At 42.9% G+C, this 17089-nt stretch overlaps 1 protein-coding gene across 2 annotated transcripts; it reads right to left on the bottom strand.

The window, feature by feature from the left end:
- Window positions 1-224: 224 nt before the first annotated feature.
- LOC121862923 (transient receptor potential cation channel subfamily A member 1-like) lies at window positions 225-16488 on the bottom strand. 2 transcript variants are annotated; one of them, XM_042361350.1, is made up of 9 exons: window positions 16402-16488; window positions 7816-7910; window positions 7427-7520; window positions 5156-6853; window positions 4778-4989; window positions 4206-4479; window positions 3527-3848; window positions 2859-2972; window positions 225-2730 (listed from the first exon to the last, which is right to left on the bottom strand). In XM_042361350.1, exons 2-9 carry the CDS (start codon window positions 7907-7909, stop codon window positions 1981-1983), a joined length of 3558 nt encoding a protein of 1185 aa, XP_042217284.1. In that variant the 5' UTR covers window position 7910; window positions 16402-16488; the 3' UTR covers window positions 225-1980. The 2 variants fall into 2 exon arrangements, with proteins under 2 accessions (XP_042217284.1, XP_042217283.1); XM_042361349.1 differs by having other exon boundaries at window positions 16273-16481.
- Window positions 16489-17089: the final 601 nt, after the last annotated feature.

Below are 17089 nucleotides of genomic sequence, written 5' to 3'. Positions count from 1 at the left end.
TCGAAATAAAAATCCGAGAATTTGGGGGGGCCCCCTATATAGACGCTGCACGTATTAAGATCAGGGTAATACTATACAACAGTCTCCTAATACCTGTAACCAACTATTTTACTAAACTTCTTCTGTGGTGGGAACATATTTACTCAATATAAAAATGGAAAAGTTGCAAAATGAAAGGGTTAATATTCCTCTTCTAGTGCTTCTGGAGTCAATAAAATAAACAGTACATTTCACAAAAAGTATACTGTATTAGATCACCAATAAAAGGTACAATGAATCATCACTAAAAAGTACAATGAATCATAAATTATAAGTACAATGAATCACCACTAAAAAGTACATAACATTTTCAACTTGTTCAATACATAAATTCATCGGTAAAAAATACACTGCATTAGTGTTAAAACTGACCCAAGATTATCAATAGTTTGCTGTCAATCATAGCTTCAGCACTTCTCCTCCCTGTGAATGCATTAGTTTTGTCTGGTTCCCCTGTGTTTAACCATTCTTCAGTGCTCCACCTTCTCTTACACCAGTGATGATCTCAAGAGTATTTATTACCTGCAACCTCACCTAACTATTCAGGTACATTAATTCTACTGCTCTCACCATTTTCTTTTTCTGCTGTATGGTAAATTACTAAATTAGCATTAAGACTATTAAAAAAATATTTGCAGATTCACTGTTAAGATTTTTAATCAGAAAAAGAAATTGCCGATTCAAAGTTTGATTTTTAACACACAATTTATGAGACTTGGGGAAGGTAATTATGAATGAGCTCTTATAATTGAATGTCAATTAAAGTAAGTGTACAGTATTAAAAAAAAAAAAGGCATACTGGAGAATAATAATAATAATTATTCAGTAAAGTTGTCAAACAGGTTTACAATTGCATAGGCATGTTTATAAATTATGCTGTGCAGCTTGAATATAGAAAATGTAGGTACAGTATATGGTACACATGGGCCGTGAGAGTACAACACTGTGTACAGTTTCCTGTGTGCCAAGACAGTGCAGGTAAACAACAATGGTAAACAGTATGGAACTTCACCAAGGATAGCCAACAAAGCTGTCATGTACCGGTACTCATTTCCTTGAACAGTCTGCATTTAATTACAGCAAAATTAAAGCTCTTACAAATATTAACTTATATTAATAGTCAAATCAGTATAATTAATACCTAGACTTGAATGTATACAATTGCTTAGTTCGTACCACAGGTGGGCAAGGGTGAATAAGGAGTAATATAGAAGCACCTCGACAGTCATTTCTCAGTCTAGTGTATATGTCACTGTCTTGCCAACTAGAACCCTTGAATTTCTCAGGTTCCCATTTGGCATGATACAATTGTAGAGTACAGTACTGTATTCTTTGACCCAATAGACACATAAATATCTTAAAACACACACACACACACACATCATTGTTGAACTCTTGGTCATGGATGGGTCCCTGAAGTACAAATTAAAGCCTTGTTAACTGTGTACAGTATGTCTGTAATACCATCATTTTGTGAAACGCAGAGTAGCTTAGACGTACAATCCTCCAGTCACACTTCTCTACACTCCTTTACCACACCTCCTTTGCACTCTTTAACAGTCAACTAACACCACCTACCTATTTTTCTTTGCAGCATTTCTCTACACTCTGGTCAGTGGCGACCTTTCCACCGTTCCATACTAAGTGTAAGGTTAAAACAAATAATGTGAATAAACACCGTCTTTTTCATAACCATCAAAAGGGCTTCCTGTGCCCTTGTGCATTCTTCCAACTGGCACACATACTCTATGCAGCGACTGACCAATTACCAGTCAGTTTTGTTATCCAAAATTGGGAATTTGAATGTTGCTAATTAATATACTTATGAGAATAAGAGTTCATAGAGAAAAATTTAGTCCAGTTATATGACTCCATGCCATGCTAGATATCAACCTATTCATCAAAGTAAGGAGACCTATGAATGACTTTCATCTTGATGTGTTACATAATACTGTCCCTGTTTCGTCCCGGTAGATATTTAGTTATGATGTTTAGCTGTTGCTTGAGGTCATGTATCTCCTCCTTCTGAAGATTCAGCATAGCGGTCATTTGCTTATTCTGTTCTAATAGTTGTAACTGAAGGGAATTTTCGGGTTCTGCTTCTTTCACTTCATTATCAAGCCTCAAAAGTTTCTTTGTTAGAAAAATAGATCCATTTGATGTAGTTTCTTCACCAACAAAAAACCTTCTTGTCCTGAATTTACGAAAAAAGGGAAAACAGACTTCTAGTTTAAGGAACAGCCTACACCGGCTTGCTGCCCTGTGAAAGGCAGCCTTGTCTCGAAAACTATTCAGTTTTTCAGAAGGTTGTGCGACAACCAGATTTACAATAAAGCCTCCAATTGTAGTGACAAACAATACGAAGAGAATGTTCACCATTACTGGGTAAACAAGTGGAACATCATTAAGGAAAGTGTCATCATAGGCCAGGTCACCAAGCATCCACACAATTGTCTTGACCATAGCTTGTGGCACAGTGTGGAAAGCAGCTTGGTCTCTCAGAAGCAGATGGAAGATGAAGGCAAAGATAAATACAAGCATTATAATATAGAAGAGCACTTTGAAGAAACTCTTGAGAAAGCTGCGAGTAATCGGCATGAATACCGAAATCATCGGCAGTTGGTTGAGCATGTTGATGAAGTACAACCATTCCACCAGCAGGGCCAAAATTCCACATTCCCATTGTTCAACCTGGAACACAAAATATTTCACTTAAAATGAAATAAATATAAACAACCAAAAAATCTCATTATTCGATGGTATGTTATTACTAAAGATTATCACAAGCCAAAAGGTTTAATAAATGTGAGTTAACTTACACCAAGCACATTATAATGAAATTCACAGCTCCCTCCTGGTATCAAGACAACAATGGTGAACACTACACGAAGGATCTGCATAAGGTTCTCCACAAACAGGTATTCCTTCTTCAGCTGTGAAATGTGAAATATGGTTAGAATATTCTAAGAAATCACTTCTTTTTTTAGTGTCACATGCTCTGTATATGAAAATTATGGTAACAAGAATACGACAGTGACTATTCAGTAAATTGCAATTGCAATATCTCAAAGACTGAAGCCTTTTACTCCATGTGCAAGAAGTATTTTAACTGGTGGTTTTTCTTTGATCATGGTGCTGCTCAGTATTGTCATCATGTCAGTTTGTTGGGAGGGTGTTCCAACCAATCACAGCTCTCTCCACAGTATAATCCCAGCCAATCACAGCTCTCTCCACAGTATAATTCCAGCCAATCACAGCTTTCCACAGTATAATTTCACCCAATCACATCTCTCTCTACAAAACAATTCCAACCAATCACAGCTCTCTCTACAGTATAATTCCAACCAATTACAGCTCTCTAGTACAGGGAAGCATCATAGATGTCTTGAAGGAGTAACAACCTATAGTTTATCTAAATTGTATCCAAGAACCTGCTTACCAGTCCTGGAATAAAGACAATATCAAGTTAAAAAGTCATTGTACTTACTCTATAAATATAGTTGCATTCCAAAAGGAGTGTCATGAACATTATAATCACCAGTACGCATGAAATTCCTCTCTTCACTGGAACTCCTGTATTACACTTAGCAAATTCAATTAAGGTTGCATTGTCAGGGAAACCAGTAAATTGACTTATGGCTATATTGTCAGTGCTGTTTGTAATTGTTTCTGTATTTCCTCCTGTCACTACATCCCCATGAAGAGGTTGTGATGTGAGACCCAGATCGTGAACTTGAGAAAGTGTGTCTGATATTTCACAAAACTGCTCTCTGGTAAAGTTGCACCGTCTCTCTATGTTCATCCAATTACTGTAAAGAAAAAAAAAGTGGTTCAGTACCGTAGTTATTAAAGCACAACTAGACACAGAACCTACATTACCACTTAGATCTTTGTTATAACAGCGCAGTAGGCATATCCAACCAAAGAGTATTATTATGTTATTCGACCTAAAATAGCAGGTGTAGGGGGAATCTCTTAATCTCCCCAGCCACTAAAATACTGTAATCAGAACAGGTAAATTCTGTACTGTACATGGATTGTAATTAACTGGACATATCAACAAAGACAGATAAGGGAAACCAGATCATATCATGTACTGTATATAAAAGTAGTTAAAAAAGTTCATATTCACAGAAGAAAGACCAGGACATATTACGCCTACTTACTCGATATATCCCATGAAGATAATCAAACAGGTAACAAAGATCAACTCCAGAAGAAGACAAGCAAGGAAGACGATGTAGATGTATGATCTCCATTTGTGCAAGAGCCAAGCGTTGACGAGTGGGTGGTGGAGCAGCTGGTGGCGCGTGTGAGATATCATCAGTGATAGTGGGTGGTCATTCTTCCATTTCAGGCTGTCTTCGATAAACTGACATGCATTTTGACACACCCTCCCACTTTTCTCTTCATATGGACTCTTGGCCAGCTTACTTGTGGCTAGAAAACATTCGGGTATATTGTATATAATTATAAAATAAATGATGGTGGTACAGTGATAATGTACGTACATATCTCTCAATTAAGTCCTGGGTTCAATCCCCTACCCAAGACAGATGTGAGAAGGCTGTTATCCAATGTGACACTACCGAACACTGTACAATAAAAACCAAAGTTAACAAAGTTACAAAGAACAGACCAACTGGATAGGGTGATTATAAGTGGTGAAATGACAAATAAAACATAAGTTACATCTACTGTATAAAGAATAATATAAACAGACTTTCACTACAGGTACCTGATAAAATATAATAGTTGTCTTCCAAAAATCTGAAGTCATAGGTTACTTCAGCATCATCATTGATATGTTGCACACACTTGTCCTGCACCTTCAAGGCAAGACTTGGGTGACACTCTACAAGCTGCCTGAAGTTTAGACAGTGATGTCCATTTGCTCCTGTGAAACCAGCCTCCCACCATGAGCTATCAATGATGGCTTTTACAGCAGTTCTGCAAATAATTGTGTGTTCCCTTTAAATTGATTACAAGCGTAAGAGTTTCACAAATACAGTAACTAACTGTAAAATTAACTTTATGCTTCAAAATATTCCATACTTGAATGCACTTACTGTTATACACATCCCTAACCAATATAAGTGTTCAGTACAGGACTTACATTCTGTTTCCAGTCAAGGCTGTATGCATGTATTCATGAAGACATAACACAAACTCTTCTTGGTGTTCCCTATATGGCATATGCAGAAGTAGGAATTCAAATGCTTTGTCATGTTTCTTTTCAAATGCTCTGTCTAAAGGACGGTTTCCATTGTGATCTAAATCATTGCACACAGCCTTGGCACTGGCAGCCAACACCTGGCAACACTCCAGTGAACCCTTAGATGCTGCGAGGTGCAAGGCTGTAGACCCAGTGTCGTCTTTGGTCCGTTGTGGTGCGCCTTTCTTAGTAAGAAGCTTCACCACAGTGGCATAATTTTTTAGTGATGCAATATGGAGAGGTGTTCGGCCTTCTCCATCTGTGGCTGATAAGCGAGCTCCTTTACGTAAGAGCATTTGACAGACCTCTGCTGATCCATGGAGAGCTGCTAAATGAAGTGGTGTTGCCTTTGAATCATTCTCCTGACTAACTTTCACTTCATCTTTTGCAAGAAGTATTTCACAGATACTTATATAGCCCTTGTCAGCTGCCAAGTGAAGGGGTGTCATTCCTCCTATGCACTGCTCTACTGGCGATGCATTGTTCTCAAGCAAAATGTGAGCACATTCCACAGCTTCTCGTTTGATAGAAATATGAAGTGGGGTACAATTATTGTCATCTTTCTTGTCAAGAAGAGATTTCATGTTAGGGAGAGACAACAAGTAAGTAAGACATTCCACAGAATTTTTCTCAGCAGCATAATGAAGAACATTTTTATTTTGTTGACCTACAAAAAACAGGTTTGCATCTTTTTCAACAAGAATTTTGAGGCATCCAGCATTCTTCTTACTTGCTGCATCAAGTACTGGGGCACTTCCTTTTATATTTTGTGTGTTGGCTTTGGCCCCCATGTTAAGAAGTTCAGCAATTGTATTTTCATACCCTCCAGCAGCAGCAAGATGTAAAGCAGTGTTTCCCACTTTGTCCTTGGCATTTATGTATGTGTTTGTCAGCTTAACACAACACTTGTGATGGCCACCTTGAGCTGCCAGCATGAGAGGGGTTTTTCCATTTTTTAAATGCGTTTTCAACTGTTTTTCTCTATCTGCACTTTTGATGTTAGACAAGAGAACTTCACATGACTCTGGAAAGCCTTTCTGGGCTGCATAATGTAATGGCAAATGAAAGTTTCTGTCTTGGGTATTGCAATTTGCACCTTTGTTCATGAGAAGCTGTATCACATTTTTATGGTTTTCGTGAGCAGCAAGATGAAGGGGAGTCATTCCTATTTTATTTTTGGCTTTCACATCAATATCTGCATGCTCAAGTAACATAGTGCATATATCTATTCTTCCTTCTTTTGCTGCCTGGTGGAGGGGAGTGTCATGAGTTTTATTTGGTATGTTTACTTTTAAATTAGAACATTTAAGAAGTTCCTCACAGCAGTCGACATGGTCTTTAGTGGCAGTGAGGTGTAGCGGAGACTGTCCAGTTCCATCTTGAGCGTTACAATCAGCACCTTTACTGAGGAGGAGTATAACGATATCTCTTTGTCCATTCTTGGTTGCTATGTGTAGAGCTGTTGATTTCGTCTCTTTGTCCTCTACATTAACATTATCACCCTTTTCCAACAGAGCCTGACAGCCATCATAATCATTTTCTACAGCTTTCTGCAAGAGTTCTTCAGCATATTTGCGAACATTGCTTGTGTCATCAACCCTATACAAAGGAAGAAAACACTTGATTATACTTTTGCTGTCTTAGTGTATGTCTTACTGCATCACCTGAAGATTAGCAACAGGTTATTTCACATGTTGATTAAATACCCTAATGATACCTATGGGGGTTAGGTTATGTTAGGATTAGGATGATTAATCTTTTAGTAAAATAAGATGGGGTTAATATTTAGCCAATCCATCTTATCCATCTGTAAATTTACAAATGTTTTGACCAGAAAAAAAATCCATTAGCATTTTAAACATTATGTATTGAAGACTGTTATTTCAGAATTTCAAATGATGGTTTGGGCTCTCCTAAAATAAGGCTTTTATTAGTTTTATGCATAGTACAAAGAAACAAAAACATGTGATAATGACGAGGGTTACCTAAAGCAATCACAACAAAACAAAAAATAATGAAAAAAAGAAAAGGCGGAACAAACAGGCAAAAAATGAGGTGAACACTGTACATGTCCTCAAGCCACCGCACTTTATATTCCAGTACAGTACAGTATAGTACTGTACTGTAAAACAATAACAAATGGGATACAGTACAGTACAGTACTGTACATACCTACTGTAACGTTCCCTGACAGAGATTGATCTTTCATAAACTGGTCTTGTCTTCTTAGCATTTGAGGGAGTACTTTCAATGTTTATAGCAACATCTGGAAAACAAAAGAAGGTTAGCAAGTACAGTACACATTTTATCACTACAGGTAACACATTGAGTTCTACTGTATATTTATTTGTAATGTTTTCTAAGGAGTGACAATACATGTACCAGAACCCTATACAATACATGTAGAGGTATTGCATTTCTAAACATCTTTTGTTGCTGTAATTTGCAATTTTACCACTATACACTCCCCCCCCCCTCCGATATCATTAGGATGATTAATCTTCAGGTGAAATAAACTGGAGTATCCAATCTTCAAAAAAAAAAAAAATCAATTCACTCACCAGATCCAAATCTTGCCTGCTTCTTGTGTTTTCTTCTGGCACGTCTTGACATTTTCTGTAAGAGTGGTATCTGAGTCTTCTCGTGGACCGCCATCCTGCGTTATAAATAATAGTAGAGTACAGTATACCGGTTGCGTGTTATAATTAAGAAACGTTGTCTACATTAATTCTATTCTCTGATTGGTTGTGATAAATGTTAATATCTAGTTAAGGTAAAGTGTCCATGTAACATTGATATTATTATAGTGAACGTTATTTTTATGTATTGAATTGAAACCGTTTATTTAGCCTGAAAAAAAACCCACATACGGAGTGGATAATAATAACAATATTAACATGACTGAGCCAGTTGAGAACCTGAGCTCTCCTAGGCACCTGATATACACTGTACATTTATCTCAAGGAAGTACTGTACTGTACAGGTATTATGTAACATTTAGTAACATCTGGAACAGTACACATAGCATGGTGGTAATAAGAACAACTCAGAATGTTATCACTTCAATATTTATTTATTTTATTTATTTATTATTTTTTATTTATTTTTTTATTTATATTATAAGTATATACATAAATTACAGTGGAATTGAAAAACATAAATATAATGGGGAAGCAGCACAACATAGGTTGTACAGTACAGTATTAAGGTTGAGCAAGAGGACAGAGCTGTCAGGATTATGTTGTAGTGGACGTCTCCCCTACAACTGCGTATCCCCATTCCGTATCCCCATTCCGATGCGCTGCCGTATCCTAGCAACCAAGCGAGCGGCGACAACAGATGTTACCGTATCTTAGCAACGGAACCAGGAACCGGCGACTTTCTCGGGTTTTCCCAACATGACTCATAGAGGACTCACGGCTGCTGGGTATATAAGCTCTGTCTCTCCATTGAGATTCATTCTGGTCTCTCTTCTTGAACAAGCAACACCTCCTCCAGCAAGCTCCACGCTGTCAGCATTCATTCAACCAGGAGGCCACCAACAGGCAACATCTTCTCTAACGAAGCTCCTGCACTTCTACCTCCTTCATCACGCTACTCACCGAACGTCTCTACTGAGCAGCTCCTCACCACACGGCACCTCCAGCACCAGACTGTCTATCATATAACTTATATTATACAAGAAAACCACCTTAGAGTTTCCATACATCCTGAGTGCTAGACAACATTATACCACGATTTCCTACAAATGGTGACTCTCGGAGATAAGCACTCACACAGGATGGAGGACGGACGGATCTCTCTGCCGACTTTCAACCACAACGTCGAGGACTGGCTAGACCATGTGGAAGCAGCCCTCGTCGGCTCACGAGCGACCGACGAGCAAAAGTATTGCGCCCTGCTCTGTGCCTTGCCCACGGAAGTGGCCACGCGGGTCTCACAAACCATTTCCAACCCTCCAGATGACAACAAATTCGCTACCCTGCGGGCTGCCTTGAAGACGTGTTATCAACAGACCAGCCCCAATCTCCTGCAAGATCTATCCTCTATCTCCCTCGGGAACTCAACCCCGGGACGTCTCTGGGAGGAGATGTGTCGGCTGAACTCCCGTCACACAGACAGACTCCCCGACTCTATCCTGCGCCAGCTTCACGCACAAAAGCTACCCACAGAAGTACGCAACATCCTGTCCGCAGTAGATTACTCTACGACACCAGAACTATATGCAACCGCGGCAGATAGAATTTTTAACGAGTGCGCTGCTGCACCCCTTGCCGCCACGGTCACACCAGTACCTACCATCGAACTTGTAAGCCGGGTCAACACCCCTCAGCCGAGCAATACCTCACAAGACATCAAGGACCTGTTGCAAATTTTGAACCGCAGGATGGACACCATTGAGCAGTTCTGCTCCTCCATACCCGCTGCTGCGCCAGTTCCTGACTCACACACTACGCCCTACAAGTTCCGACACACAGCAGCCAACCCCCAGCACAACAAATTTACCCTCTGCTGGTATCACCAGACTTTCGGCCGCAATGCTCGAAACTGTGAGCCCTATTGCACCTATTCGGGAAACGGCAACACCGGAGGCTGGTAGACGCCTCAGCCTCCGTCCCTCCAGGCGTCTCATTACTGCGCGTCACCGACCGCACCTCCGGCAAGAAGTTCCTCATCGACACAGGTTCATCGGTCAGCCTCATCCCTCCCTCACTACGAGACAAGTCAAAGCAACCCTCGTATGACCTGTTCGCTGCCAACGGTACCTCCATCGCCTCCTACGGCGTACGCACCCTCGCCTTAGACCTCGGTCTGCCCAAGACTCTGCGTTGGTTATTCGTGATAGCAGACGTGTCTCAACCCATCCTTGGTTTCGACTTCCTCACCTTCCACAAGCTCGGCGTCAAACCAAGTCATCTATGCCTCATCCATGAGCCTACAGCACGCAAGATCCAGGGTTCTCGTGCCAGACACACCGACACTATCACCTGTCTTGCGCCTTCCAACGAGTTCTCCTCCCTGCTCGACGAATTCAAGGAGCTTTTCTCACCCCGAGTCTCCCTACCCCCACCACCTACATCGGGAATTTTCCACCACATCGAAACCAAAGGACCACCAGTCTTTTCACGCCCTCGCCGCCTGCGCCCTGAGCTCCTGAACACAGCCAAAGTAGAATTCAACAAACTACTGCAAGACGGCATCATTCGCCCTTCAAGGAGTCCCTGGGCATCGCCTCTTCACATGGTTCCTAAGCAAACACCCGGCGAGTGGAGGGTGTGTGGCGACTACAGAGCCCTGAATCTCGTCACCAAACCTGACAGGTACCCTATTCCGCATGTCCAGGACTTTCACCACAAACTTCATGGCAAGACTATCTTCTCGAAGATCGACTTGGAGCGTGCCTTCCACCAGATCCCAGTAGCACCGGCAGATACCCAGAAGACAGCCATCACCACTCCGTTCGGACTCTTCGAGTACACTTTCATGAGTTTTGGCTTACGCAATGCAGCACAGACTTTCCAGAGGTTCATGGACCATATGCTTCGCGACCTCGATTTTGTCACCGTCTACATTGACGACATCCTCGTCGCATCTTCGACGCCTGCCGAGCACCGCCACCACCTACAACTCCTTCTCCAACGCCTGCAGAACAACAACATGAAAGTTCATCCTGCTAAGTGCGTCTTTGGAACCTCGGCCATCGATTTCCTCGGTCACAGAGTCTCGCCCAGTGGCATACAACCCCTACCACAGAAGATAACCGCGATTAGGGAGTTCCCCAAACCTGAAACGGCGAAGAAACTCCGAGAGTTCCTGGGTTTAGTCAACTACTACCACCGCTTCATTGACAAAGCTGCCACCGTCCTAGCCCCCCTACACGACCTTCTCAAGGGACGCCCAAAGAAGTCTCACAAGTCTCTCATGTGGACTCAAGAGGCTACTACGGCATTCACCACTATCAAACAGCACATTACACGCCTCACCCTCCTGGCCCACCCCGCACCTAACGCCCGGACCACTCTCACAACAGACGCTTCTTCTACTGCAGTGGGCGCCGTCTTACAGCAGGAGATCAACGGAATTTTCATGCCCGTTGCTTTCTTCTCACAACGGCTTCAACCACCACACCTCAAGTACAGCGCTTTTGATCGAGAACTCCTGGCCATATACCTGGCTGTCAAACATTTCCAGCACTTCCTCGAGGCCCGTCAGTTCACCATCTTCACTGATCACAAGCCCCTCGTCCACGCCTTCGCTTCAGCTTCCCAGTCACATACACCTCGTGTCCTGCGCCACTTGGCTTACATCTCGGAGTTCTCCAGCGACGTCCAACACATTAAAGGCAGCCACAACGAGATCGCCGACGCCCTCTCTCGTTGTATATCCACCATTCTTCCCTCATCTCCACCCATTGATTATGGGCAGCTAGCCGCGGCTCAAGAGAAAGACGAAGACCTGGCAGCATACAAGACATCCCCCTCAGGCCTCATACTCCAAGAACTCCCTGTTCCTGGCACAAAGATAAAATTGTGGTGCGACGTATCCTGTGGACAGCCTAGACCGTTCGTGCCTCACGTCCACCGCCGCGCTGTTTTCGACCGCATCCATGGTCTCAGCCACCCGGGTGTGCGGGCCTCCCAGCGCCTCCTCACGCAACGTGTCGTCTGGCCCGGCATCAAGTCTGATACGGTAGCACCTACATCTTCACCTGCATCGACCGTTTCACCAGGTGGACAGAAGCAATTCCCATGCCCAACGCTACAGCAGAGACTACTGTCCGCGCCTTCATGTCCGGTTGGGTTTCCCGTTTTGGCCCCCCCCGCAACCGTAATCACTGACCGAGGAGTACAGTTTGAGTCACAACTCTGGCAGCACCTCCTACAGTTCCTCGGCACGTCTAGACAACGCACTACAGCATACCACCCTCAAGCCAACGGCATGGTAGAGCGTTTTCACCGGCAGCTGAAGGACGCACTCAAGGCACAGCACGACCCTTACAGCTGGACTGATGCGCTTCCCTTAGTGCTCCTCGGCATCCGTGCGTCACACAAGGAGGATATGGACTGTAGCCCAGCAGATCTGACACTAGGCGAGCCCCTTCGGCTACCCGGGGATTTCTCACTCCCTCCTGATCCCAACCAAACCACTCCAGCCGTTCGTCACGACTTACTCCAAAAGCTACGACAAGCAGTTTCTGCATTCAGAGCTACTGCTCCACGCCAGCCTACTCGGCGCCCTGAACACATCCCTCCTGCACTACTCACAGCCGAGTATGTTTTCGTCAGGCATGATGCTCACCGCAACCCATTACAACGCCCCTACGATGGACCCTTCCAGGTGGTTACCCGTTCAGCAAAGTTCCTGACAATTATCCGGAATGGCAGACATGACACCGTCAGCATAGACCGAGTCAAACCAGCCGCCTTACCCGTCGGGCCCCCAGCCCAGCAGCACCATCAACAAACTACGCCTGCACCAGTCTACCCGCAGTTACCACCGGCAGCAACACCACGCCCACGACATTTCTGGGCACCCTCTTTTCACCCTCATGCACAACCTGCTCCTGTCATAGACCCTCCTCCTGTCATAGAACCTGCTCCTGTCATAGACCCTCCTCCTGTCATAGAACCTGAACCTGTAATAGACCTCCCTTCTATCATAGAACCTGCTCCTGCCATGGACCCTCCTCCTGACGCAGCCCCTGCAGCAGCAGGAGCACAACAACCATTGCTTGTACAACCTCCTCTAATCCCAAACCCTCTTTCTCCTCTTAATTCTCCAACAGGTTTTGTGTCACTAGACGGAGTTGTTACACGTAGCGATCGAGTCGTACATACACCTGCCCGGTATGTGTTATGTGTGGGACACAACCCGGACAACATCCAGCCTCCCGCCGTGCCGGGAGGGGAGGGGGAGTATTGTAGTGGACGTCTCCCCTACAACTGCGTATCTGCATTCCGATGCGCCGCCGTATCCTAGCAACCAAGGGAGCGGCGACAACAGATGTTACCGTATCTTAGCAACGGAACCAGGAACCGGCGACTTTCTCGGGTTTTCCCAACATGACTCATAGAGGACTCAAGGCTGCTGGGTATATAAGCTCTGTCTCTCCACTGAGATTCATTCTGGTCTCTCTTCTTGAACAAGCAACACCTCCTCCAGCAAGCTCCACGCTGTCAGCATTCATTCAACCAGGAGGCCAGCAACAGGCAACATCTTCTCTAACGAAGCTCCTGCACTTCTACCTCCTTATCACGCTACTCACCGATCGTCTCTACTGAGCAGCTCCTCACCACACGGCACCTCCAGCACCAGACTGTCTATCATATAACTTATATTATACAAGAAAACCACCTTAGAGTTTCCATCCATCCTGAGTGCTAGACAACATTATACCACGAATTCCTACAATGTCTAGTTGGCAAATATATTTATCACAATGGTAATTTCTTATTTATTTACTGTACATGATAATTTTTAATAAAACGGTTTGATGGTACAATAAAAGCAGGTATATATAGTAGGTATTACAAGAAATATTAATACTTAGACAATAGATATTTTTTAAGAGATGATTTAAAGGAAAGGAGCACAGTCTTTGATCGGGTGGGTAGGGTAAGTTATCCCACACCTTCACACCATATTTTATAGAGGTCTGGGACTGAGAGGAGCATATGGGATGGGGGGGGGGGGTGGTAGTAGCTCTGGGTGCCTTAATTCGTGAGTCAGAAAAGTAATAGATACAGTTGGGGTTGGTGTGACCCAGTGAGTTTTGGAGAAAGGCATCAGGGTCAATATGAGAGAGTATTGTGTCGACACCATGGGTAAAGGGGGTGTAACATAAGCATGTCTAAGGGAATGACATTATTGTAGGAACATTGATACTGATTAAGGAACAGTAAAAGCTCAGGGTCACTGAGGTGTGAAAAATGAAGATAAGAAAGTTATAATGGGGGGAGGGGGTGTTACGTACTCACACGTTAAATACCTTCATTGTATGCTCGTCCATACAACTGTACCAGTATTTTAAAAGTTTTTGACAAATGACACCTATTACTTTATAGTTAAATTGTAATTGTAACCAGATTCAATTTCTATTATATTTTATCCTCTTAGCCACTGGTCGCCCTGTAAGCCATTAGGGCGGTCATCAATCATCACGTCTCAGATACGCACTGTTGGCAAGTACTGGCTCCTGAATGTATCTGCGCCTGCCCCAGCGTTCAAGTCTAGTCTTAGAAGAGCGAGCACACTGTGCTGCTGCAACATCCCCCTCCCCCCCCCAAAAAAAAACGTTTGCCCAGTACAGTACTTGCCAACAGTGCGGAAGAGACATTGTAGTGGATTTCTCCCCAACAAACGCTGTTTGTCGCTGAGTTGCCGACCCCGTGAATTCCCCAGTGTATGCCTCGTGGTTTGGGTCAACCAGCGCCGCCATACATCACGGAGGTCAACTACTAAGCCACGCCTACCCCCCCCGCTATTTAAGACCTGACCTCGTGGTGACCTCTCTCTTTCTACCTACACCAACCAGCCAGCAACACCTCCTCCTCCTCCGCCGCTGCCTGGCGGCCCTCACACCCGCCGGCGAGCATGGCGACCCACAAGCTGTCCTCCTCTGAGCATCCTCACCAACTAACTCTCTCTACATCACGCTTGTAACCATGCTGCCTTCCCAGCACCAAGCTGCATTGTACATCCAATACAACATGTATACAGAGAGCACATTGTGAGTTTCCTTTCTCCATCCCATCCTGAGTGTGAACACAGGCCCACACACCCCACAACATGACCAACCGCCCAAGCTGCTAACGAGCCGATCAGTGGTGAAGAGGATTAAAAAAAGTATACCGAGGAACATCAGACGACAGATCGCATTATTTAGTAATATCAATTCACGTTCACAGTGGTTGATCTTGTAAATAGAGAATGCAAGTTCTTAGTAAATCTGATAAATAGCCCAATATTCGTGTAAAGTTTTGAAGCGGCAATAAAAAACCTAGGCAGCCAGACATCACCAGTGACGCCACTAACTACAGTAGATATTTTCACAAACTATCGTTCCTTCTCCTGACTAAATGTCCTATGTATACTTGGGTGCAGTTTATAGACTATGCACTTTAATAGTAATATAACGATCAAACGGCTAACGAGTCGACCAGAGACGAAGGAAATAGAGTAAAGCTTAAATCATAGGACTTCTGGCCTTACTAAGCGATACTCAACACAAGGCCACACCAGTTACATGATTTTCATCCTCACATGACTTTGTTGTCCCTCCTTAACACGAGACTGAGAGGGTGGTTATATAAAGCAGTTGGGTAGCTGTGAGTCATCGCATTCCCCCAACACTTGTGATATACAAATGTAGTCATTACAAATACGAACGTAATTTTCAGCAATCACCCTTTACTAATAACATCCATATTTTCGTTGAACTTTGTCTTATTAAAGTATGAGAAACGAAGATATAACTATGATAAACGCTTAGTATTTTTTTTCTTACTGGCGGTCAAACACAGCCAATTATTTAATCTTTATATATCTTAAAAGTAGAGATTTAAACACATGACGGTGGCAGGGTGTTGGAAGTAGCCAGGGTATGTTTGGCAGGGTGGTGGAAGTAACCAGTGCATGGCAGGGTTTCAGTATACACGGGTGACAACAGTATGCTCTTGAATGGGCGCCGAATTAATATTTACTTTGCATATTCAAAGTAATACGAGAAACAAACGCAATTTTACTCTTTATGTGTCTGTTTTTCTGCGTGAGTCTTTTATTTCAAACTTATGAGAACACTGGCAGTCTGTGGATTACCACAAGTACAGAATATTCCAGAGAGATTTAGCAGCAGATAGGGGTTGGAGCACAGAAATTTCAGGAACATTACCCAAACATAACCTTTAACAAATGCTAAGGAAATCGGGGATTGCGGTATACATGACTTCATAGAATTAACCAGACTCACCCTCTCCTCTTTTTCTTTTTTTTTTTAGAGCTGAACGAAAATTTCTCACCTGTTAAGATTCGTGGGGGTGCCCGCTCTCACACGATGCACTATTATGTCTGAGAGTATCCTTCTCTGCTGCTCAGACACTAGATGTTAACTGTTACATTGTGGTAAATCTTAGACTGTTGCCACCTACCGAGCCCAGTGGAGGCTTATTCCTTCCTGTATTCAAGGTCTTGGGCGGTCCTGCCTGGCTGCCTCGTGGGTTTACCCTGTTATTTGCTGTACGATATTTCGGCTACCTGTCCGAAATATCAGCTGTCAACTTTACGATAAAACTCTTCAACTTATTTTTAGTTATTATTATATTTTATTTTGTCATAATATTATATATTAGAAACTCAGTGTTGAGAAATCACAAGCATTTAATAGAATCAATGCCCGGATTAATGTTTGCCAGACGTAAGATGTGACCAAGCCTCCGACAAAGAGGCTTTTAATCTATTTTGTGTTTTAAGATAAAACTTGAGGACGTAATTAAGATTATAGTATCTTTACATTTGATTTTAACCCTTTTTAGATTAGTAAATTTTTATTAACAAGTTCGGGGAAAGACTATAATACGAGGACGATATATATATATATATATATATATATATATATAATCAACACCTCAATCCGCCAGGATTCGAACCCACGGCCCATGAGCCCATGACTGTGACCGGGGAACGCTACCTACTGGACCACCAGGATACTAAAACCAGGCCTAGACTCTGTTATATTTCACATATATATATATATACATATATATATATATATATATATATATATGCCAACAGCATCTGGTGCAAAATAAATTTATATGATGTAAAACAGACGTGATC

The sequence above is a fragment of the Homarus americanus genome, unplaced genomic scaffold (assembly GCF_018991925.1).
Source record: "Homarus americanus isolate GMGI-L3 unplaced genomic scaffold, GMGI_Hamer_2.0 scaffold24922, whole genome shotgun sequence".
Classification (NCBI taxonomy): Eukaryota; Metazoa; Arthropoda; class Malacostraca; order Decapoda; family Nephropidae; genus Homarus; species Homarus americanus.
This window is presented reverse-complemented; position numbering and strand designations above follow the sequence as displayed.

What these genes read in the sequence shown, in the direction of transcription:
- LOC121862923 (XM_042361350.1), bottom strand. Translation starts at nt 7,909, where the DNA reads ATGGCGGTCCACGAGAAGACTCAGATACCACTCTTACAGAAAATGTCA. An exon ending in GCCTTGACTGGAAACAGAAT is followed by an intron (nt 4,990 to 5,155) that starts GTAAGTCCTGTA and finishes AATTATTTGCAG; the next exon opens with AACTGCTGTAAAAGCCATCA. An exon ending in ATCTTCATGGGATATATCGA is followed by an intron (nt 3,849 to 4,205) that starts GTAAGTAGGCGT and finishes TTTTCTTTACAG; the next exon opens with TAATTGGATGAACATAGAGA.